General features: G+C 45.3%; 1 protein-coding gene across 1 annotated transcript in view; it reads left to right on the top strand.

Annotated features, from left to right (window-relative positions):
- LOC142568039 (1-phosphatidylinositol 4,5-bisphosphate phosphodiesterase-like) overlaps positions 1 to 26,173 on the top strand; it is a 272,674-nt gene that overhangs the window by 225,786 nt on the left and 20,715 nt on the right. The window contains exons 26-29 of the mRNA XM_075678120.1: positions 1,128 to 1,255; positions 2,341 to 2,606; positions 7,054 to 7,155; positions 10,170 to 10,314. Coding sequence (XP_075534235.1) covers positions 1,128 to 1,255; positions 2,341 to 2,606; positions 7,054 to 7,155; positions 10,170 to 10,314 — 641 coding nt within the window. The remainder of the gene's footprint in view (positions 1 to 1,127; positions 1,256 to 2,340; positions 2,607 to 7,053; positions 7,156 to 10,169; positions 10,315 to 26,173) is intronic.

The raw sequence follows: 26,173 nt of genomic DNA on the forward strand, positions 1-26,173 counted from the left end.
TGCCCACTTCGATCTGAATTCTCTGTTGCTACTTGCTTTCTGCTGTGATAGCAAAAATGAAATAGTAAAATTAGCCTCTGCTTAGTCTCACTTTATGCCAACAACAAAGCACAGGGGATGTTTTGCCATTATTATTGAGATCAGTTGTTTGTTTTGACTCTGTGATGTGACACTTGGTGATGCCACCAAGAGCTGCAAAGAAAATGTTTTGATTTTTACCTACCAGCTGGTGCCACAGCATTGCGCACTGGCAACATGGAAGTATTCCTTAAGACGTTGGCCTTGCAGCGTGTTTGAAATTTTCTCACAGGCATACAACGGTATTTATTCAGACAACAGTGGAAATTTATGGCTGTTTTTTTTTTTTTTGTATGTCACATCTAAAATGGTTGCTTCATTCCATAGCACGAAGGGGTCCACCTGTCGTGTTGCTTGAAGTCACATGCATGTCGGTGCCTCCTAACTTGAAAAAATACCTCATTATTCCTGGTTATCCGGGACACTTAGCTGCTTTTAATGCTTTTGTGGATTTTCTCAAGACATTTACTGGAATGGAAATTGCAAATTTATGCTTCACACCAAACTGATGCAATGAAATCATAGGCTGTTCACTTTGGCCGTTTGGAGCTGCAGGGATTCCTTTTCCGTCTTTCAAACTCACTGCTGTAATACGAAATTTTAGCACTTGAAGACTTGAGCTGTTAATAAGGTACTTACTTTATCAGGAAAATTTCAAGGAAGTTGTCAGTTCTAAAAAATTCAAGGGGAAAAGCTGGGAATTTTCACTCTCGTTGCTTTGAATAGGGGAAATTCATACTCACATTGGCTATGGCGAGTTTAGTGGGATGCCAGAAGACAGCCAAGTTTCCTACATAATCCATCAATAGTGGTGTCTTCTGCTAGTTTTTACTGTGCAACATAGAATGTTGCTTAGTTATGAGTTCAACACAGGCTTGTCTGGTCAGGTAGCGTGTTATAAAAGTGATAAAAATTAAGGTGGTTGATGAAGTAAAGTCAACGTTCAAGTTTCTCAACACTCAAAAACATCAAATGATAGCTTTTTATTTGGTTGGCTACCCTGATTTTCCACTTTTTGTGATAGAGTGTTGCTTTTCGCACAACTGCAGAGGAGTGGCGTGTGGAGGCCATCACGGTGGACGCACTGCGGGCAGAGAAGGAGTACATCAAGCTGCGGCGCAAGCAGATGAAAGAGCTCGAGGGATTGCGCAAGAGACACCATAAGGATAAGCAGCACGTGAGCATGGCATCTCCTTAGCAGCTTGTCCCCTCTTGCCACCTGTTTGTTTCCTCCTCGACATTTTTTGGCTCTCCTTCCTTCTCGTTACAAGACCACTCGGGTGCTGCTTCCCATTAAGCTTCGCCAGTGGTGTCGACAATTGAGTGCTTAATGCACACAACTGGGGCACCAGAGTCTCAGTTCACATCGCTCGCTCGAGTGGCTCCTTGGCGCACGTGGCGTGTAGCACTGCACAGGTCTCCTCGTCCAATATATCGAATAGCAAATATTCAATTCGCAAATCGCATTATTTGAATGTTCACTATTCGATTCGATTTGATTCAGTTATATTCGCATTTTTGCACGCCACTAAATTTTGCGTCACACTCCTCAAAGTACACACTAGTATCTACAGGGGTGCTAGTCGCTATTTGTTTACACATTTCATTACCCGTTGCACCAACCAGCATTAAAATGGGAGGGACAAGTCATATTCACACTTTGGGTTGTGCACGAAACACACACGGACAAAGGAAAAAACTAGCGCTCGTGTCGTCTAGTCCTTTCCTTTGTGTTTCACGCGCAACTCAAAGTGTGAATATTAATTATTGCTAACCCGCCCCGCTTTCTGTTCCTCTGGTGGGTAACAATACAGGTTCAGTAATATACCATGAGAAGCTAGCATGGAAACTTTAAGCTTCTCTCACTTTTTACATCCTTTTTGGTTTAACAAAAATATGTTCATAGTGACACTTTTACATTCTTTTTTCCTTACCAAGAACCAATTTGTCGGAAGACTTTTACGTCTTTTTCGGCTTACCAAGAATGTAACTATAAAAGCAGCACCTTCCAGTGGTTCAAGTGGTGAGACAGTTGGGTGCCAGAGATTGTGTCCACCGGAAGCAGATAGGTGATCACCATGGTCGCTGGGGGATGTAGCTGCACAATGACTTGCAGTTCAGCTGAGAATTGAATTATTACGACGTTCAGTACTCGATTCGATTCGCTGATAATTGAGTATTCGCACGCCCCTAGTTAAATATAGCTCAAGTGATTGGCTGCTGTAATAGAGGCACAGCGTAAAAGAGACACGGCCCCCGCAGGTGCAGAAGCAGCAGTGCCTGGCTGTGGAGAAGCTTTTGCCGCGGGATGCTGGCGACGACTCGGGCACGGCTGCCAGCGAGGACTGCGCCGTGCGGTCACTCGTGGTCAACCAGATGCACCAGTGGTCGTCCCTGCTGGCCTCGCAGCGCAGCCAGGAGTGGGAGCTGCTGCGCCAGCAGCTCACCCAGCAGGGGGCCCTGCTGCGCACGCTCATGCTCAAGGCACAGGCTGCTCAGATGAAGCAGCTGGACGCAAAGTTCGAGAGGCAAGGCGCATCTCTTTCGCCACTGGGCATCAATCGGTCGGTTTGTTTCGGTTTTTCCAAAAGCTGGGGGTGGCAAGAAAGAAAAGGCAATGTCACAGCGCTGTTTCACTGGCCTCGTCACCCCAGTAAGTCAACAGTATGAGGAATGCATTCATCAAAGCACATGCCTACAGATGCCTCCAGTTTGGCACATAACTTACCATAAAAAGAAAACAAGTGTGCTATACATTATAACAATACTTAACGGTTAAAAATGAGAAAGTGTTAAAATAATTTTTGAATGCAAGGTACTTCTTTGGAAGACAATTGCACGTTAAGGAGATTGGGTCACATGCATTTTAGCGTTGCAGAACCATTGCTACCTACACTGGCTCAATAGGAAATTTTCAACAATTCTAGTTGAATGCAGACTTTTTTCGAGATGCAGGGGTTGTAACAGGATCAGATAGAAAAGGATTGTGGTTTGCAGTAATGTCTGCACAACATGATAAACACAACACAATAAATCCCAGTTTTAGTTGGAAACTTTGTTCACTTCAAAGTTGTGAATAAACAAGCGGATTGATTGATTGCATCAGTGTCGACGAAGCAACAGACAGATTGCGCATTGTAGTGGAGAGCAGAATAATTTTGGTCACCTGGGCTTTAATGTGCACCTAAATACAAGCAAACGAGTGTTCTTGCATTTTGCCATCATTGGAATGCAGTTGTTGTAGTTGGGGTACCAAACATGGGATCACAGAGATTCTTTTCAATTCTGTACCTAAACAACACCTCATGGTTTACAAATATCCGGTTTATCTGTAGGCCTAAGGGAATGCCACAGGTAATGGCATTCCTTGGGCTGATAACAATGCAGTTAATAAGATGCAGTGCAATGAATTGCACTTCTGTACAGCAAAAAAGCTGTAAGGTACAATAATCACAGTTGCCCAGACATTCTGTCAGCGAAAATTGCGCTAACATAATTTAGAACAAATGAACTAAAGAAAGCATAACAATGTTCTGTTAAAAAAGGCAGTAAAAGTATTTTGTGTAAACCTTCAGTTTAGACCACACGGCGTAAGACACTATCATTAGGTGAGGACAGTGGAGCCCTGCCAGTGAGGAGACACAATCGACCAGATGAAGCACTATCACACGCATCCAACTGTGTTCCGCCAACAACGGTAATCTGTCGACAGAGCAGTAGAATTCATGACTGAAAATTTTGTTGCTGCAGCAACCACTGCTGCACAGGCCGTTTGAAATCACATGTGCGAGACGTGTCCCCAAGTCTCTGATTTTGCTGACAGGCGCACTTCGGGGGCATTTTCGGAGCTGTTCTGCACTTGCCTTTGTCCACTTTGATTGATAATTGCAGAATTGGTAAAAACTTGAGTATCAAGTTTACAACTTCGCATTGCACCAGACAAGTCAGTACATCTAAATCGAATATATTTGGCATATGATACACTGCTCTAAAATGTACCAGTAATTTGTGGGTAGGACTTTTGCAAAACCCTCATAAACATTGTACCACTTTCCTAAGCTCTAAATTCATATATCAATATTCTCCACTTTAGGTACTCTAACTGATGCAGTTTACAGGACTGAGATATGTTTTCGCTTTATAGTTTCTGTAATCGGGCTTTCATATTTTTACTTATTAATTTTTTAAATATTTACTGTAGCTTTCAAGCACTAAATCAAAATTTTGCTTCCTACAGTTACTAGAATTTAACTTCCTCCCTAAAATGCAAAAAATTTGAATCAAATCTGTTCAGGTATTGTTCCATAAAAGCATTTCTGCAGTTGACATGTATTTTAATGGGTGGCATCAAAGTTGGTCCCCAGCTATGGCTTTCTCTTAAGCCATAGAGCCACGTTATTAGAATTGTTGAAATAGCTATGCCTAGGGAACATGCCTGCTGCATATACAGACCTCTTAGGTAACTAACTCGGAACCCCCAGCAAACACCTTCAAAAGCCAGGATGTTTTCCATAAAGAAGCCTTTCATCAGAGAGTCGTCTGGCGGCACACCTTGGTGGCAGGGACTTTATTTGGCAGCCATGAAACACATGCTGTTCTCACTTAAAATTGGTCTCTTGCACTGTGCTTTAGAGTTGGAGATTTATTTGAAACAACTAAATCATTGATATTGAACACTTTCCTGCCTGTGGGGAAAACATAAAATTTTTTTAAAAATTTGAGGATATATGTTTTGAATGCAAAGGCCCTGTGCAATGTTCTAGCAAATATGATCTTTCTATGTAAAAAATCTCTTGAGATATAAAAGAAAATGTGAACCCTAGTGATGAGCCCTAGCGGGTTGCCAAGGTCAATTCCCAAACGTCTTTTTGTGCAAAACTTGACTCGCTGCATGGCCACCGGGACGTGACCCCGACCGCAGGTTGTGAACAAACACCCTGCTGCAGGTGAGAGCCGCAACCTGTGGAGCATGCATCATTATATATCGGCGCACGGCAGCTTTGAAGTGGTTCTATGAAAAGAACCGGAACTTCATTTGGAAACCTGACTAACCGAAGTTTTCTTCCATGCCAGTGCTGCTTCAAAAGTATAAAAACTCACATGCAGGTGCATTGGAATCGATAGAAATGCAATGTTTCTGTGAATGAGCGGCGCACAACGCTGACACCATCTTGGAAACAATGAGCACTCATAGGCCGACCACAGGTCTTATGCGAAAGCACTTTAAAAATCTGAGTGTGGCAGATAAAGGAAACCGGAAACTAAAACTCATTTAATAGTTTCTAGATAGCCCAATAACTGCCACTAGCTCTCTGAGAGCGCTCGGAAAGCAGGAAAATACGTATTTGCAACTGTCGATAACGGACTATCGATGGGAATAGGTGCAAACCGAAAAGTGTTAATGTGTGAAATTTAACTGAAAGAATGATCAGCTCAATATGCTCCTATAATTTTGTCACATTTCACCATAGTGAATAAAGTATACAGAACATTGCACTTGAAATAACATAAGAAATGCAAAAGGCACAATTGATAGCATGGATGCTACTAACAACCCTGAAGTTGGTTAGAAAGGTACATGTCACACTGATCTCGGGGCCGTGTGGATGTTGGGAGAGATGGAGTCGGGAGACGCAGGCGAGCACAGCAAACAGATTTTACTAATAACACACTCAAAGATAAACTCCACACTTGAGTAGCCTACGTATGTCTTATTCTTCCCTACGTTCGTCCTTAGAGTGTTCCGCGCGAAAGTCCGGCAACCCTGGCCTATGGCCGCACGCTTACAAAAGGGATGCTTTTGTAAAGTTCAGTCATGGTGCGTGTCTCCAAGTCTGATGTGCGTCGGCTCTTGATCCCAGTCAGTGCTCTCGCTGATTCCGCAAGTTTTGCTTCCTTAGTATCGGCCGGCCAGCTCCTCAGTCTCGGATGCCGGCGCCCCGAACTATGTTGGTGACATGGCACCCAGGCCTGCCTGGCTAGGCCAGCACTGGCCAGCCCCGGCGACTATCGTCCGTGCTGGTCTGCCGAAGAAGGGGGCTCCAATTCCTGGAGTGCCCGGCACTGCCATGGGAGGACTACACCCTGGGTCGCCAGCGTCACGAGCCTGTCCGAACCTCCATGGGTCCCGTCGCCAGTACGAAGCTGGTGCTCCAACCTTCTTGGCCCAGAGCCACGTCGATAATGCCACCTTGGCGCCGCTTCTCCTTCGATCACACCTCGGGTCAGGCGCCTCGAGGGCTCGTGCCGTTCAGAACGGTCGGCGCACATCGCCCTCTTCTTTTCTTTTTGTGTCCCATGCCTCTTACATATGACAGTACACCACCACAAAATAAAGCAGGCCTGAGTGAGAACTTGCTGGTAAACAAAAAATGAAATGTTTCTCCAATATTTTGGTGTCATGTAAACATTGAGCAGGCTGCGTCTCGACTCGTACGTGTTTTCATTTCATGTCAGGAGACTTACAATTATGCATCAAACACAGTCTTTGTAAAATATGAGTGAAAAACTGGAAGTGCAAAATATAAAGCACGTCTTGATAAAGCACAGTGCATGAGTCACGTACTAAATATGCCCAGGGTGTTGGAATAACCCAGTCTCGGTGATACCCTTTTGACGTACCGATGCCTTCCATAAAGAAAGCCTTTTCTAATGGTGCCCTGGAAGCAACACTGGTGCACAATTATTGCCCACTATTCATTGTTACAAACAACACTTGTAAAAATTGCCCCTCAAGTATTGTCATTCCATGCTACTTGAGCATTGTAACTTGAACATCTATAATTGAGACACTGGCCTGTTTAGTTTATGTTAGTGTGGCCTCCAGTCATATTGTATATTTTTATTCTGCTGAATTGTGGTTTGGGATACACCCCAGTGAGCACCAAACTTTGTTGGCCGGTAAAAGCACATGGAGGCCTCATTGCTCCACTTGCCAACAACAATGGCGGTGAAGCTGCTGCTTGTCTGCCACAGGGAGAACAAGGAGATGAAGACCAAGCAGGCCAAGGTGTCGGTGGAGACGGCGCGGGAAGTGTCCAGTGACAAGACATTGCGCAACAAGGCAGAGCGAGAACGGTGATTTCCAGTTGCTTTTTTTTTTGTTGTTGTTGTTCGTTTTTATCACTGCTACCAAGTTGTGTCACTCTGCACATGCACCTATATAGCATCCAAAATTTCTTGAACATTAGTTTCCCATTCCATAGCAAGAAAGGTTGTCTGATAAAATTTTGTCTGTTTTGCGAATGCTGTTGTATATTTTTGAACATGCGCGAGCACCAGCGATTACTCTTGGATATTCGATGATCCCACGAAGTGGATTCGACGACCAGCGACTGAGCTTGTCTTTCTGTGCACAAGTTCGCTCGATGAAGAGTAAAATTGTTAACCCCTACTTTGGCAGTGTTTAATTCTTTGCCGTTGCTACACAACAATATCTGACCTGGGCAAATGATAATTCAGGTTGATTATTGTTGTGTTGAAATCTACGAGATGCTGAGCTGTAGTTGCACCCTTGGCATGCTGCAAGAGTGCATGCATCTTTCGAGCAAGCTAGTTAGCATCAAAAGCACTGCTGGCTCTCATTTCATTGTGCAAACGAATTTTCAATACTTGCACATTTTTGCATTGCATTTTTGTGCTTTTTGTAAATGTAATCGCCAACTTACCCAAATCTCTGCTCTTTCACTTTTTGTGACAGTGTCTGTACTTGTCTTGCCAGTCATGTCAACTAAACCCTATTGATATGTTGCTGCAAAGCTACTCTAAAATTGAACTCGTTGCTCTTTATTTTGTCTTTTGGCACATAGAGCGGTGTGAGAAGTTTACAGGGTGTGTTATAGTTTTCTGTAATGTTGATTTTGGCATGTACAGTTTGCACAATATTGCAACAACTTAGTGCTCTCTGCCCTAGCTCGCTTGTTTCCTTGAGACTTTCCTTGACCAGCTATTTATTTTGTTTCCAGTACCTCAAAGGTCCCCATTTTGGAATTTTACATAAGGGGTCGACAACAGTTTAACATAGCAAAAGACGTACAGTATCTTCTTTGATGTTGATGGAGCTGGAATGGGGCAGGGCATCGGCAGGAAGACCATTCCAGTCTTTCGAGATTCGCATGGAAAGAGAAGATAAATGAGTTGCAGTCCGGGCTTCGGCGAGAGTGTACGGCTCTATCATGGTTGAGTTGGCTAGGATTGCGATCAGCTGCAATGACTGCAAATGGATGAAGAGATAAAATTTATTAAAGGGACAAAGTCTAGTGACTTTGCGTTGAAGACTAATAGGGGCCTTTAGTTCTGTGATGCTTCTGTTGTATGAGTAACCCAAGAGGATAAATGTAGTAGCACGGTTTTGAACAGATTCTAGTGTTTTTATCATGTTAAATTGATTAGGGTCCCATGTGGCGCATGCATATTCTAGTTTTGGTCTGAGTAGAGTATCATAAGCTAATAATTTTACAGACGATGGTGCTAGGCTAAGTTGCACCAAAAGTAACCGAGAACACGGTTAGCTTCGTTGGTTATCCCAGCCGCATGGTATGACCAAGAGAGATTTCCTCGTGTGTCGCCCGCATCGGCCATGCCAGGATTGAACCACACCAACGAGAGCAGGTGACATCCCACAAGTGACACTTTGCCCCACAGTGTGATCACATTCCTTTTTGACTCACTAAGCGCACAAGCCTCGGCGGGTCGTAAGTGCACAACATATCGCAGCTTCCCGTGTAGGGAATGGGGAAGCATGAGGCCTTGACATGTGCCAAAACGTTGGTGATAGTGCAGAAAGCGTATTCTCTGTAAAACATGCACCATGCAGCTGTGTTGTTCGGCAATCGGCAGACTTAATCCGAACAGTGAAGACACATCCGTAATGGCTTAACTTTTAACAAATGCAGGCTATAAAGAGCAAACATCGAATGTGCTGGAAGGAAGGTGCATTAAGGCAGCACATTTAAGGCACCCGAACCAGAAGTCTCCAGCACCACCACAGGAGAAGCAAAAAGACACTTAAGGCTTGTTTGGGTTAAGTATGATGGGGACTGTAAATTGGCAGGGTATGCTGCTATCATCTTGGTGCTTAGGGGCACGTGTTCACGGCGCGCGGCTGGGCCTGCCCATGAAGCTACACTGGCAGCTGGGGCAGTTGATGCCTGGACATTATTCCCTAAACCTTTGAGGGTCGAATTTTTGTCACAAGAACCATGGCCCTGTGGTCAGCCTTTTTTTTTTATTATTGCAGTTTCCAGTAGTAGCAAGTAATTGAAAACTCTTAAATACGGCAAAAATTTATTTCAAGCAATATTTTGTCTCAAGAATGTTTAGTCGCACCAACAGTATATACACAATTAAGCTATATAGTAAGAGGTTAAGAAAAAGATATAGCAAAACTTATGGCTATCAATTTGTTGCCCCAAAAATATATTTCATCAGAAGAAGAAACACATCAGAAACAAGTCTGAAGAAGAAACACTTGAGCAGTTATCCCAAGAAGAGGCAACGTGCACGGCCATGCCGAAATCAGGACTGCACGTGCCCACAGTATACAGGCATACACAGTCGAGAGGAAAATGGAACTGTAGGCAAAGAAAAAAAAAACTGATCTCTGAATTTTGGTCGCACCAGCTACCGGATAGAGGCAGCCGCAAGAGTAGCACCTCCTCTATGCGCGGCTGGGGGATGTAGTTGGACGATGTGCGCACAGCCATGTGATCGAATAGTCGAGTATAGTGTGCACCAGTAAGTGGAAACACAATTTCAGATGACTTTGGGCGACTCCATAGAGATGGCAGCACCTCTCAACAAGCAGTAACATCGAATACACATGAACGTAAGAACACATGAACAAACATAAGAAGGGTACCGTACATGTACGTCAAATACCTTCAAAGGGTTAATGTGTTGCATTCCCTCGTGCAAAATCAAAATTGCCAGCCTCTTGTTGGGACACTCATTTATTTTCCGCTCTAGCAAAACATATTCTAAAAGTAATAAGGAGCAGTGGCAGAAGAAGGCACACTCCCATTCGAGGCTCTCTCTTCCATTCAGAGGCAGTGCGCATTCTCACACGCCCTCTCTTGCCTGTACCCCCGCAGGCGATTGCGTGAGAAGAACAGCAACAACACCAAGAAGTTCATCGAGGAGCGCAAGTCAGCGGCACTGAAGCAGAGCAAGGAACGCGAGCGCCTCAAGAAGGTCCACGAGAAGCAGCTGCACGACCTGCAGCGCGAGATCGACAATGTGAGTGCACTGTACTATTATCCTGGTACCTACATACTTGTACACTTGGTGAATGAATTAAGCAATCAGGCTTATATTGTACATTACAATTAATGTACATTGTAATTTTGGCAGAGGAGATTGGTCTTGGAAATCAAATTTTATTCTTTGTGATATGGTGCTGAGAACTTGTACATATATGTAATGTTTATGTGCATATTTTGAATATGCAATCCATTTTTTTTATCTCCTCAGGTTCTAATTTTATATGAGCATCCTTTAAGTAACTTTTGCAAAAATATTTGCAAAACAGCAGTTCCTAAAGTTTCATTAAACAGGGTACCAATGGCTTCTGTATGATTCAAGGAATGCAATAATACCAGCGTTATTGCTCTGCTTTTACTTAGAACAAGAGTTGCGAGACTTCAAAGTTAGTCACCGGAAAAACGCTTTTTTGAGTTTTAAATTCAATACCTCACAACTCATGTTCTATGTAAAGCAGAGCAGTAAAGTTCACCTTATTTCATTCCTTGAATCATACAGAAGCCATTGGTACCCTGTTTAATGAGACTTCAGGAACTGATATTGTCATATATTAGTGATGGCAAAGAACACAGTAGCAATACAGTAGCCGACTGATTTTTCGGACTCCAAAAATTTGGACATGCTCGATTATTCGGTCTCCTTCGTGGCACCGCCATTCTCCCCATAGACCATAAAGTATAACAACTGCCAAAAGTTCAGACACCTTGCTACCTCTCGTCGGATTTTTCGGACACTCCTTGAGCCAACTCGATCGAGAGCACCATGCACCGACTCTGACCGGTGCATCGTTCGACTTGCTGAATGCCATTTCTGTTTTGAATGGAGCCTCCTTGCTGCCCCACGAAGTCGCGCTACTGCAAATCCCCGCTCATCATCATTGTTTCTGCCTGGTTTGTGGTTACAGCAGTTCCGGTCTCAGCTTAGTAGGCCATGTGAACACAATCCAGCAGCTGATTTAGGTTTTTCTTCATGCATGACGCTGCAAGTAGGCCATGTTTTTCGTTTGTGCGACAGGTGTTGGTGTGACGGCGTGGTGATGTTTGCTTTGTGTGCTGTGTTGAGGTTGCAGTGATCCAACGCGGCATACGGAAACATCGCGTGAAGTGTCTAATGGCGCCGACAGTGCCCGCGCAGACTGCGCTGGGAAATGGCGGCAAGGGGGTGCCAGGAAGCCTAGGATTTGTCGCCTTCTGATGCGCTCCCTACTGCCGCCGAAAATGTTCTGCCGAGACCTGCGCATTGCATTGCGATTCCAGACACCGTCTCATTTGACAGTTTCACAGGTGATGACACTGCTGTACTTAAAGCCCCTGCATTTACGCACCACCGCCGCTTTCTTAAGTAACGACAACCTTTGTTGTGCACCGCCTTTTCCCCTCACACCAAATCCGGTTCCGGCATTTCCTGTTTAAAAATTTCCGGTTCCGGCATTTCCGCGTCCTGGAGTTGCGCTGCGGGAATTTCCGCTTTGACTGCTGTTAGACTATGGTGAGACGCCCGCGCATGCTTAGCAGAGCTGTGGCAGTCGCCATAAGAAGAATGCAAAGGGGACAAGCTGTTGTATTCTGCTGAAGTAGTAGTTCGCGGTCACTGTTGTCCAAATGCACGAAAAACGGCAGTGGTCTCCAAGCACCCAGGCACTACATTCCACTGTACGTTGTCGCTCGTGCCACAAACCGTCGCAGGTTGACGCGAAGCAGCGAACACGAGCAGATCGCTGGTTACAGTAGGCGGTGGTTCTTGGATGGAATCGCATTGACAGTTTCAACCGCAGCTCGTGCAATTAAAGCCTCTCCAGCGGCGCAAAAGTAAACAACGCTAAAAAACAAAGTGTCACTTCCACTCGGAACAGGAAGCTGCAGCTGCGTAAGTTCCACTTGGTGCCGGAAGCTAAGGCGGAAACGTGTATGGAGGGGCTTTAGCTGTACTGACATGCGCAGAACTCGACGACGGTGAGATCATTCGTCAGGTTTCTGCTGGACCGCCGGACGATGACTCCGAGTCGGAAGATGACGCACCATGTGTTACGCTACCATCGCATGCGGAGCATGTACAAGCAGTGACTGCGCTTTCAGCCGCCTATAGTGACCGTACGACCCTCTCCGAGATGCACCTTATCTGATTGCGTGTAAACGGAACAGCGTGCAACGGCGCATTCACGATTTCTGCAAGCCTACTGCAGAGCCCGAATAAGTGCATGGAAATAAAGGAGTTCTTTTTTTTTTTTTTCTTTATCTGCTTTTTCGGACACCTGTTTATTCGGATATTTCTGCAGTCCCTGTGAGGTCTGAATAAACGGTCGGCGACTGTACTGTGAATGACGAAACTTACTTTTATTGGGCAAACCTGTGCCCTTAAAAGCAGGCTACACTTAAAGCACAATGATAGCGGCAAACGCAGTTGGTGATCATCAAAATCTCATCTGTCGGTCAAGCGCGTCGGCTTTTATACACGAGCTATGGAACATTCCAGAGTGATAGCTGGTGCCCGCATGTCCTCCAGAAAGTTCTACAACATTTGCATCATGCATACATGCTATCAGATTACACAAGGTTCGGTGAAACAGACAGCAGATAGAACCATCGATAACATTCCAGAAACTTCCGATACATGCAAGCACGTCCTGCACTGAGCAATAACATTTGTAAGACGGTGAAAAGCACTCACCCGAAAAAGATAAACAAGTCCATGTGTAAGTATTTTACAAATATTTGCAAAAGTTACTTAAAGGATGCTCATATAAAATTAGAACCTGAGAAGACAAACAAAAATGGACTGCATATTCAAAATACGCACATAAACTTAGCATATATGTACTAGTTCTCAGCACTACACCTCGATGAATAAAGATTTTTAAAATTTTTGGTCTAGGACCCACGTCCCCACTTAAGTGCAAATGATTCCCAGACTACTACGCTGCATTGTCCAGTTCACAGATGCACTTGCATTTGTAAAAGTGCCTTAATTCAGACTGAAATACTTACACTTCATACTACTCGAAACTTCATGAATGCTTTGTTTTGCGCTAAACAAAGTATTCATGGATATGCACCAACTAGCCTGCCAACGCATTGTGCTGTACTCCAAACTTAGAAGCCAGCTACAGAGCGATTGCACCTCGCATTTCTATGTAACTACATAAAACAGGCATCCTAATCAGTTGTGTCTTGTCTTTGCTTTGATGGTAGTACATTTCTGACAGTCCCTCTGTTTGGGATTTTTACTGGGCCTTTTTAAAGTGCAGCATATTGAAAGCAAAACTCAACACTAAGGTTAGAAAGTTAGTGCAAAGGCCTTCGAGCAAATCTTATTTCAGAGTGGAAAGTCCTCAACAATGATTCTAGGATTATATACACACATAAACATTTCGTTCGTTCAATTCTGGCACTGTCCCACAGGGGACACCTTTGAATATGGATGATATATATGTACATATTTACATATATTTTTTTCATCCACTTTCATTTCCATTAATTTATCATTTCTTTAATTCAATTAGTAAGCACAAATAATTCCCCTTATGTCGTTCTTGGTGTCATTGTTTGTTGGCTTCCTATGATGTCATTAATAAAAATCGGGCCCTTCGGTTAACCCCTTTTATATATATATATATATATATATATATATATATATATATATATATATATATATATATATGCACACACGTGCACACGTGCACACACAAACACACGTAGTTAACCCTTTAAGGGTCAATGACGTAAATATAAGGTGCCGCGAACAAGTCTAAAATGGTCGATGCCGTATATTTAAGGTGCCGTCTGTACGTTTAAAAAGCGCATCAATTTGCTAACTTTTTCTTTTCTGTCATATGCTGCCACTATGTGGGAATACAGGGAATTTGTTTTAGCGCTAGTTCGTTTCCGCGCGTCTATATAGTACCGCTCACGCATTGGCACGCGCGCGGGCGGGTGGCAGTTCTGGTTCTGTTTTCGCAGGCGGTTTTGGCATCTTGCGCTTGCAAAACTGATGGCTGTCTCGTTACTAATCGCTCAAAAGGCGACCACCTCTTTCTCGCTCGTTCAGTGCTCACAGAGGTGCGCATAACAAGGATGCTGCCGTGCATGTGCTTCTGTTGCTTCTTTTTTTGACACTCGCGAAAACTAATTGCTTCTGGTTGGCGATAAGATGAAGATTAGCGGAAGTTTGTCACACTTTGTGCTTTTTTGACGGGCACACAAGCACACAGTTTTCTTGAGTGCGTGCACCTACGCAGTTCGATTACGCTATGGATGTACATATTAGTGTAAGAGCAGCAACATTTGAGTCTTGCAAAATAATCTCGTGTCCGCATTTTCAAGGCCTTGAACTGTGTGTATAAAAATGCATGAAATTTTTAGTTCTTTTAAGTTTATTTCCTTTTTTATTGTTGTTATTCATGAATGAAGAGTACATATATAACAACGCAAAATATTTTTTTCTCACTTTACGGTCACCCTATAAAAATTGCAGTAAATATTGTTCGAAATAAGTCCCTAAGAAGAATTGAAATCTGCAATAAAAAAATTGACCCTGGGTGGTCAAATATGGCGAAAAAAATCAACCCTCAAAGGGTTAAACCTCAATAAACTTTTCATAACTTCTTGTCCATAGAGTACCATGTATTTAGAACCTCATTATAAAGAAGTGTGTTAATACACGATTTCAATATAACAAAATTTCACTGTTTCCACAGTGGAATATGGAGACAATAAATCAAAACTTCCACTGACACAGATGGTCAGGTGATTGAATTACAAGCTCGCAGCAACACAAGCGGGCGCAAGGGAGCGGGGGGAGTGGGGTGTAAGTTGGCACGCGTCTCGGTCGTGGCTGCACATGGCTGTGAGCGCACCCTGCTTTAGATGTAATCTGCCATGTGTGCAAAAAGTGGGCATGTTGAGACGGCGTTGCGTAATGTAAGCTGTCTTCCCGCACGTTTAGTATTTGAGGTTGCGTAATCTCAAGTTTCAGTGACCCATTGGAGCGAGAGGCCAATGAAGCATTCGCTCCCCGCTGCCAGCACTTTTCACGATAGCATCGTCCCAGTGCAGGCAACACAATCAGCCGCGGCAGCAGAGTGCAGGCGACAGCACAGTTGGCTTCGATTAATTTGTACTGCCGATATGAAGATATCGTCGACATGGCATGAAACCGTATCATTTGTTGCGGACTCCAAAATTCAACATAATGAATTGTTTTCTCATTCAAATGAGCTTTTCTCGATTGCCTGATAATTGTGAAAATTTTGCGAACCATTTCTCTGTGAGAAAAATTGATCGACGATTTTTCAATGTTGGCCTCAAGCTCCACCACTGGAAAAGCTGGCGCCACCGTCGACGTGACGTGCTATGAGGGATCAGGTGGACATAGCGGCCGCGTCGGCTGCTTCGGGAGCGCTAAAGCGAGCTGAACACGAGAGTTTAAATTCCCTTGTACGCTGCGGTCCTCATTTAGTGGCGAGATTTTGCCGCTTCGAGTGTCTCCTTTACAACGCTTGAAAGCACTACAATAGGTAGTGGCTGCCTTTGAAGGCGCGCAACATGGTAGGCTACTGCTCGGTGCGGCAGTGCCGGACATACGCAACGGAGCCCAGTGTCAGCCTTATTCACACGTAGCCGCAGGACAAGAAGCTGCGTGAAGCTTGGCTCGCGAAACATAAAACCGACAAACAGTCATTGGCTACAACTCGGGTATGCAGCAAGCACAGACACGAGGAAGATTTCTGCTACGGCGCCGGGTCTGCGATGTTTGGAAAACGCACACTGAGGCGCTCGCCCGAGTCTGCTGCCCGACGAATGTCATGACAGTTTGGTCTATGAACTTGTCGATGCTATTGATAATGGCAAGCTCACTGGAGTGGAAAGGGAGCGGTAAGAAGTACATTAAAAGAAAGCATGGCATATGGTCGTGTTTGTGTTATGAATTAATACACTGGATTACAAAAAAGAAGCAGCGGGAAATCGCACGCTGAAAACACCAATAAACATACAGTGCGACGCAACTCGAGAAATAATATTGAAAGGTCCAAGCATTTAGATGAAAAAAAAAAAGATTGAATCGTCGCAACGGCACATCACAGTCCCCGTAGGCGTCGAAGTCTCTACAATTAAATTATTTTTGAACAGCTCTGATAGTGCCCACGCAACAATGGTTGCTTGTATACTGTCAAATGCTCATATTCTGCGGCCTAGAGCTCATGGCACAGTGCGAAAACGTGCACGCAGCAAAAGCAAAACAATGCGCAGACAAGCATGCAGACGCGCAGTCGGTCACTGCGAATCTGTGCGATCGCTGCATTGAGGCTTCCTTATATTACGCTCCATTTAATTATGCAAACATTATAAGAACATATTTCATATAGTTTGCTTTCAACGTTTACTGACCTTTCACGCAAGAAGCCCATCCGGGAGACTCCATCGCGGCGACTGCGCGAAGTGGTGTTCACTGTACGTGTTCGGTAAAGAGATAGCATCTGTAAACGATTCTTTGCTTTCAGTTTGCCCAAGATTATTATTTAGACAGTATAAAACTTCTCTCGTTTCGAAAGTACTTACAGAAGTGTCCGGGAGAGCTCGCGCGTGGTGTTTTCAGTGAGCGCTGACAGCAAAACTTAAGAGGAGCGCGCTGCGTGATGCCTCATACTACGCCAGCGAGGCGCTTCTGATAGATGGCGACTCCGTAACTCCTCGCCGCCAATAACAAAGCAAATTGCCGATTGTACCGACTTCATTCAACTAGAAGCTTGCTCCGCTACCCCTCTTTCCCTTTACTCGCATGGAGAGGCGGCACTCATGCCTGAAGCCACATTTCTTTTTCACCCTCGCACACTTTCACTTGCACCTGAAGCCCCAAGTGCGGTGCGATAGCATCTTATCACACTTGGACTCATACGGAACATGATGCGGCTTCACTTAGACTGTCACTCTAGTCGTGCCGCGCTCGATTTGAGAGTCGCGTTTGCAAGCAGCCGCTAGTAATTAAATAATTTAACCATCTGTGTCCGTGGCATTCCTTTGCTGTGAAAGCGAAATTTGGTTTTATTGAAATCGCATACAAACACACTTTGTTATATTGAGCTTCTAATTACATGGTGTTCTGTGGACAAGAGGTGATGAAATGTTAAATGCTTCATTATATCGAGAATTTTGTTATATTAAACTTCGTTATATCGAGGTTTAACTCTGTATGTATATATGTGTGTGTGTGTTCTGTGGCGATGCGCAACTCTCACGCATCCCCTGATATGTTGTTTTTCTGCATAGCTCGCATCTTCTGTAATCCGGCTTTGCCACGTGGCTTGCTGCCTGTGGCAGTTGGTGTGGTTGAAACGCATTGCGAGAGATGGCGCGAGTGTGGCTCTGCTAACACCACCTAACAGCGGGGTTGCTTGGGCCCGGAAAGGAGAAGGCTCTTCCTCTTGGGCTCAGGGTCGGCAAGCAGCGCAGACGTTCTGCGCGTGCACCGAGCCACACTTCTGCGAGACTGTCTCGCGAAGCATACCTCGGAATGGACTGACGAACACGATTGTTTGAACGCGCCACCGTTCGCGTGACTGTAAGCACAAACGACCAGGCGTTGGTGTTCTGCATGGGGCAAACATATTCGTTCGTTATCCAGTCGCGGTGAGTCGGACTTCCGTGATTTGTTGTGCGCCCATCGGCATGTTTTGTGGATAGCAACTCGGCTAGCAGTCAATAGTTGATGAAAGGTGCAATAAATGCCCTTGTGATTGTTTGCACAACTGTGTTGTCGTTCCTTTGTCCCAAGAGCACGGGTGAGAACCCCACATATGGCGCCCAACGTGGGGCTCTTGGGGCATCAGACGATAGTTTTAAGTTTTGCTTCGTTCAAGACCTTTGAACCGAAGCGTAGGGCTAGCGTGAATTTTGATTGATAGCGTCAGCGGCATGCTTTCTTGAGCGAGGCAACGGTGCCTGTAGTGTGTTTTAACTTGTCAACATATGCTAAGCCTTTTCGCAAGTGTATTTCTTTATATAAATGACATTTGTCGGTACGATAGCCACGTCGTGTACATCCTGGGAGATAGGCTTAGCGCCCGCGAATCGTTGGCAAGCCTGAAGCGAGTGAGTATGGAAGCCTTGTGGGTGGTCCAAATTTCTTATGTAAACAGCTTCTTTTACCTCTTTGATTCTGATGAAGTCGCAGCTCTGGGAGCCGGGTGGCCGCGGGCCACAGGGGCCGCTCCTGGCTGACTGGTATTGCGGCCTGGCACCGGGCGCTCCGACACCGTCTGGCACGGTGGGCACCGTCAACTCGGATGCTGTGTGCACCGAGCGGGGTAGGACCACCTAACAGAGCTGACATCTCCTCATGGCTGCCTGTGTTGCGCCCGTTTTGGGTGTTGTTTTTTGGATGCCGGTTGTTGCCAGGGTAGCGACGCTTTAGGCCTAAGGCTTTACGAAGCTGCCTGTCACACGTGGAGGGACACAACCTGGTGGACCGTGGTTTTGGTGTTGCACTTTGCTTCTTTCACTCTAGTTAGCCTCGCGTGAATTGAAATTACTCGTTCGACTCAAGGAAGCGAGCTTCGTTCACGTGAACTTAGCATCTCAGTAGCCACCCAATCTTTTGCTAGCCGAGTTGAACATCATACCACGTGGGCAATGCTCATGCAGAATTCCTCTCCCTTGCACTACTTTAGTGTGTGCCGAGTGCATTGAGTGTATGCGGCGTGAGTGGAGTCACCCCTGGTTAGCTGTCACCTGCACATCGCCTGCGCTGCTGCCCCAGACTACGATCGAGCCACCCCGGGCAATGGTGATGCTGTGGCCATTTCAGTGCAGCGACTTCGGCAGCCACCTGTATCCGGCGGTCACGAACAGCTACTGCGGCTCTCGCCAGCAGGGCACGTCGGCGCGAGCGACACTTGCTCGTGCCGACTACTGCATTGCTGTTTCTGGAGTCCTGGCCTGGAATCGTGCCGTCGAGTCTGCAGAGCTGCTGCTGTGATTAGCGAACACTAGTGGTGTACCCCAAGGACAATGTCGGCTCGCATGTTATGGACAGCGTGTGGACATTTCCTCAGCGCGGCCACTGTTGCATGTACTACCTTGTTCGTAAAGCATGTGTTGATGTTAGACTGTGTGACATGTTTCACCGGAATATGTAGTGATTTAAGGTTGGGGGGATGTGGGGATGCGCAACTCTCACGCGTCCCCTGATATGTTGTTTCCCCGCATAGCTCCCTTCTCCTGTAATCCGGCTTCGCCGCGTGGTTTGCTGCCCGCGGCAGTCGGTGTGGTTGAAGCACATTGCTAGAGGTGGCGTTTATGTGGCTCTGCTAACGCCACCTAACAGCGGGGTTACTTCGTCGCGGAAATGAGAAGGCTCTTCCTCTTGGGCTTGGGGCCGGCAAGCGGCGAGACCGTCTTGTGAAGCCTACCCCGGAATGGATGATACGATTGTTCGAACGCACCACCGTTCGTGTGACTGTACGCGCGATTGACCAGGCGTTGGTGTCCTGCATGGGGCAAACATATTTGCTCATTATCCGGTCGCGGTAAGTCGGACTGCCACGATTTGTCGCGCGCCAATCGGCGTGTTTTGTGGATATTAACTCTGCAAGCAGGCATTAGTCAATGAAAGGTGCAATAAATGCCCTTGTAATTGTTTGGACTACTGTATTGTCATTCCTTTGTCCCAAGAGCATGGGTGAGAACCCCACAGTTCTGAGGAACTACTTTATTCTCAAAGATTCTGCGCCACGACGACAAAGAAGTTGTGGCTCTGATGATGATATGTGCAGATATGATGATGATGTGAGTCGATGATAATATATACAGATGAGGAAGATGAGATGCGAATATTGTGCTCACACTAATTCCCCCTAAAGCGGCCAGCCTGGCCGCAGAAGTGTGCTACAAAAGGCGTTATACATAAGGTTCCAAATGAGACACGTGCAAAATTTCTGTCCTGTGACAATGACAGTCAGAGGAAGTATAAAGAGGCAAAATGCGATAATTAACAGGTTAATTTCGTTCAACAATCTAGCAGGATCCAAGAAAATGACTGTGAAGTTTGTCACATAAGCCACAGTACAGACGTCCAGAGTAATGCTTCGTTGCCAGGGCAGAAAGCCACACTGCGGTGGGTGGTGTCGTAGCAGTGTTTGCAAGCATCCTAGGAGATGTCAGTATTAATGCAGGCAAGGCAGTGGCAGTGGGCGAGGCAGGAAACAAATTGTTCAGAAAAAGGCACTGCCAACGAGACAGGAGCCAAGAAGAAAGATGCATCAAGGCCGAAAGTTGGATAGTGGCTGTAGACAAGGAAGAAGGAGGTAAAGCTGGTGGTATGTTGAGGTGCAGTGTTGTAGGCAAAAGTCACAAATGATAGGATTGCATTCCAGTTTGTGTGATCCGAGCTGATGTACATGGAGATCGTGTCTGAGAGTGTATAATGGAAACGCTCGGTTAAGCCATTGGGTCACTTTATTAGTTGGGAAAAAATAAAGAAAATCGATCAGTGACTGTTTTTACCGTCGAGTTTAACACTCAGTATGCTAGTTTCACATTCAGAGGCAAAAATCTCAACATAAGGGCTAATCCATCATGTGGCATAGGTGGTTATGTAGCATGCTAGCCTAGATGCCTGGCAGAGTTTATAGCAGCTGTGCGACTGCCCTCCCTGGGTGTCATTCCTCTGCAATAGGCGGCATAAATTTGGGGGAGGGGGTGTGTGTATTGACTACCACCTACGAATGCAAAATGATCTTACCGAGTGTCAAATTTGATTATGAATATTTGAGAGTGGAAGCGCTTTTCAAAAACCTAACAAAAGGAAGTTCTCTTAGAATTGATCACTCAAGTTTTCAATATAAACATATATACCATAAATCGTCAAATCAAAAGAAGCAGTTTGTTTGCGAGCTCTACCTGTTCGCAAGAAATGTGTCTGCCAAAGCGTAAAAATGACGTATGCAAGCAGCTGTTTGCATAGCTGGCATTAGTTTCATCAAAATTACTGCTACTTCAACTTCAGAGGACTTTATAATATGAAGAGTTTGCAATCACTTTCATAAACCTGCTCTGAAATTCCATTTTACTGTTTCGGTATGCATTTTTGGTTGCCCTAAAAGCTGCTATGAAATGGCATGGGTCAATGTCATCACTGCGTTCTGTTGCATCCTTCCTGTACAATGTTATCAATAACAAGTGGCTGCTCTGAATCTCGCAGGTGCGTTTTGGTCAAGGCGTACACGCTTATCGCTTCGTCATTCAGACGCGTTTGAATTTCCAGCCATTTTTCCTGCTTGCGACCACCTTGCATGTTTATGTAACACATTTTACCTTCTCTATTCTTATCCTTTGTGCATCTTTTCTTAACTCCTTGTGGTCTAATTCTGTCCTTTACTAGTATGTCGTTACATTCAATACTTAAAGGGTCCCTGAAACGATTCGGACAAATTTTGTAGATGCGCAGGATACAGCTACATTAAGACATTCGCGCCTCTATTTGTGTGAAACATCTCATATTAAGAGAGCTACAGATAATTACAAGTTACCCTCTTCCATAGCCATGCTTTTTCTCCTCAACTCGTTCGCTCAGTGATCAGGGCTAACCTCCGCCTTCACTGGCTCACCATCATGATGGGACGTTGTGCCATCTACTTCCGTTTCCGGTTGTCTTGCAGCGAGCACACAAAGCCTCTCTAACCTCTCCACCAGCCACCTGGCAGTTGATCCCAAGCGAGAGCTATCAAAGCAGCGTGCATTGCGAGCATTCTGTCGCAGCGCCGAGCGTGTCTGGTATCCTGGTAACCACAGGTGAGGTGGGTGTTTTGACGGATGGGTGTAGGCTTTAACTAAAACCCCTCCATTTAACTATTACTAGTTTTCATAAAAAATCGCTATCACAAATCTCGCAACTAATGCTGTGATGAAGGAGCTTTAGTGTAGACACACTAGATGTATGGGTGTAGCCTGATTAATCTGCACGGTCCAGCCACCTGGTTGTGCAGAGCGTAACCAGCTAACTAAAGAGCTAATGTTGCTGTAACCAACTGTAAACATTTTAAGCATTTAGAAAAACAATGTGCTCACGATTACGCTCCTGCCAAAAATTTACACCAGCAGCAAAGTAGAATACACTTGGTTACTGCTGTATTAGTTTTGTGTTTGGTTGAGCTCTGTGCCACTAGGTGGCTGCACCATACAGGCCATTCACGTTTGGGCCTTCGCTCATCCCGTAAAACACCCAGGTCCAGTTCGCTTGCACTTGCATTTACCCGAATACCAGACACACAAAACACTATTGTTGTAGTAATCCTTTGGCGTGAAGTGATGGCCACGAACACGTAGATGCTGGTGCAGATTAAATACCGACAACCAGCACTGCAGCCACTCTGCTGTCATGTTTGCCTCACAAAAGGACACAGTGTCACAGTTTGACATGTCGCTGATCACTATGTTTGCAGCCCACAACGCAAGAGCAAACCATGGTGCTCGCGAAAAGACAGATTGAGACCAACACAGACAGCACAGCTCACGTCAAGGCGGAGCACGTTGTAACACAAGCAGACGACACTTGCTGTGTGCGGGAAGTGCTTGTGTATAGTAGTGATAAGTTGTCCTTGTGCACTCTTTCTGTCACTTTCTTTTTTATAGAAACAAATTAACAAATACACACTTTGTCCGGTGTTCTTCCCAAGTCTCTGTTTTAGCAGCACTTTTCCATCATGAAATTAACAAACATTCCAACTATTGCGAAAAGCATTTGTTCACCATAAACTTGACAAAGTTATCGATAATGTGCCTTAGGCAGCCAATCGGATAGTTCACCTACTGGCGTCATATGGTCACCTCGTGTCACCTGGTCAGGGGTGGCTGAAAACTCAGGCCAATGGCATGCTGCGATTGGTAGCGATGTACATTTTTAAAACCTCATAATAAATTACACACTTCATGCAGAGCATTTAGATGCATCACTTAATGATCTGAAGGGCCAAGCCTAACGACTCAATATGTTTGTACAAAATCGTCAAAAATCGTTTCAGGGTCCCTTTAATCTTCCTTCCTGATTGCCTGGGGCCCGCCTAAAAAAGTTACTGTCCATGCCACAAATCAACGTCCAACTGGTGTTGCTACACTGTCGTTAAAATGTATCCTGTCCATACACAGAAGCGCCTTTGCTGCCTGCCCGGTGCACTTCTTGGTTGATGCCAATGATTGTAAAATTCATTGCCTAAGCTAGGGTCCAAATTTCTCTGTTTACTGCAAGCACTACCCTTTCATTTGCATGCCCCTGCCTTTCAACTTCTGGCACTGTGCACACTACAAGTTGTGCTTCCTTTGAAACGTTCCACAGATCAGTAGCCCCTTTGGCTATTTGTTTCATGACCCTGTCCCCCATCCTTGCAGTATGTCAGCAACTCCACCCATTATCACCACTAGGCCTCTCTCCTCCATTGTTTCCCACATGTGTTGTTTCGCTTTCATTATCACTTACTTAATCAGTTTCCCGGTAATCGCACTAATCTGTACTCGCTCGCCAGCACCTACCCTCTCTATTATCACCGGTTCTACTTTTTGCATGTTTGAATTGCCAAGAAAGACATGTTGATGTTTTGCAGCGAAGCTGTTGAGGGCTACTACCTCCAGGATCGTGTCCATGTGTTAACACAAAACTATCATCATCAGTATTGGCTTCAGCGTCGTCGTCTTCCACAGCAGGCTCGTTGGTGCCCCTCGGCGCTACCGTGCAAATGCACTCCTGCCCCTGCTCCCACGTCCGTCATTGCCATTAATTAATTATATAATTAATTAATTAAGAAACACAGATACATTACTAATTTTACAGCACAGCTGTTAAGGGCTAGTTCCCCCAGGATCGTGTCCATGTGTCGACACAAAACTCCCCGTACGTGGGCCGAATGCGAAGATAGTGCAATGCCGGGCCGACCCGCAGTGGAGGTGCAGTTTGCCATTAAGGGGCCCACATATACTGGTCCTTCCTCACAGAGTGGAAGGACACTGAGCTTTTTTTTCCCTCACTGCCGAAAGGTGCACCTGGGGCCGTGATGCCCTCCCTCCCTGTCTCATCCTCACCCTTCGCTTTGTTGTATTCTGTGGCCGGCACGTCAGTGGTCGCCCCTTTGTGACCATCACTGGCATGTGCGCCACTGCTTTCCATCGTGGTGGTTTTGGCTTCCTTACCTGCTCTTGCTTCATTTCCAGCCCCATTCGTCGTGCTCGCATCAAAGCGTTCACCATTGCTTTGCGGAATGGCACCCCTCAGCTTCATTTTTACATTAGCTAGCCTTTCTTCTACTTCCTTCCTCTGCTTCTGTTCGCTCTTCAGTTTTTTTTTTTTCTAGTTTTCCAACCCACTTAGCTAGCTTACCCTTCAGCTCTCGACAGTCTAGTCCTGACCCTAGTACACACATGCTAAACATAAAGACTGCCCCGTTTGCTTCACGTACCAACTCAAACCATGTTTCTCCCAACACTAGGAACGCTCACACTCAGAACAACGCACATGAGGGTTTCTCCCAGTACTGGCTGTCATCTTGTACTAAGAAGGCGTAGTAAAAGATTTGAGTGCAGCTATATACATGTTTTCATTTCGCATGTCAATATGCTGTACTATGATTATATAAGTACACGTTTTACATTAGGAAGAGAATGGTGTGAGTAGCTTGACTGGCGCAGGCAATCTGTCTCATGCGGCACATTGCCAACAGAGCGAAGTGTTGCACGACTGCATTGCTAATCGAGAGATAGCGAAAGGCAGGGTGTGGGTGACGCGTGGGCGCGATTCACAGCAGCCGCCGCACACAGAATTCCGCTCATGTAGCGCTTTGGTTTCATATATGGTATCGGTGGACAAGCTGCCCGCATGCCTTATCGATGGCGTCATCTGTGAACCGACAACGATGGGTTTCTTGTAGCGGTCATCGCCGCAGAGTCCATCTTGCACAGCACTAGGCTTCTCTTCTCACGGTTTCACCATACCCTCCTCCTCTGCTTTCCTCCTCCCGCTCTCTTCATTATCGCAGCCTTTCATCCCTTGCTGCACTTCTCATTCGCTCTTTCATCGTTCGCTCAGTTGCGCCGAGGAACGCTGATGCTCAATGCAGGAATTGGCATCTAAGAGCTGCACTTTAAAAAGTTCTATTTTTTAGAAGAACTTAATTTTAGTAGAACTTTTTTCTGCAAGTCGACTCTACTTGCAGAAAAAAATAAAATTATTCATTAAATACTTATATCTAACCAACCAGTGCAGAAACCTGGAGGCTTACGAAAAGGGTTCTACTTAAGTTGAGGATGACGCAACAAGCTATGGTAAGAATGATGGGTGTAATGCTAAGGGATAAGAAAAGAGCAGATTGGGTGAGGGAACAAACGCGAGTTAATGACATCTTAGCTGAAATGAAGAAGAAGAAATGGGCATGGGCAGGACATGTAATGGGGAGGGAAGATAACCGATGGTCATTAAGGGTTACGGACTGGATTCTAAGGGAAGGGAAACATAGCAGGGGGCGGCAGAAAGTTAGGTCGGCGGATGAGATTAAGAAGTTTGCAGGGACAACATGGCCACAATTAGTACATGACCAGGGTTGTTGGAGAAGTATGGGAGAGGCCTTTGCCCTGCAGTGGGCGTAACCAGGCTGATGATAAATTAATGATAAATCTAACCAAAAAGATCAAGAAACTTAAAAGCATGAAAACTACCGTATTTACTCGAATCTAGGCTGGCCCTGATTCTGAGCTAACCCATGAAAGTCCGAAGCCAGAAAAAAAAAAAGGAAAAGCTTACCTCGAATGTAGGCTGAACAAAAAAACGAGGATAGCATTCACAAAATGAAAACAGCATTTAT

This window comes from Dermacentor variabilis, unplaced genomic scaffold (assembly GCF_050947875.1).
Source record: "Dermacentor variabilis isolate Ectoservices unplaced genomic scaffold, ASM5094787v1 scaffold_16, whole genome shotgun sequence".
NCBI lineage: Eukaryota > Metazoa > Arthropoda > Arachnida > Ixodida > Ixodidae > Dermacentor > Dermacentor variabilis.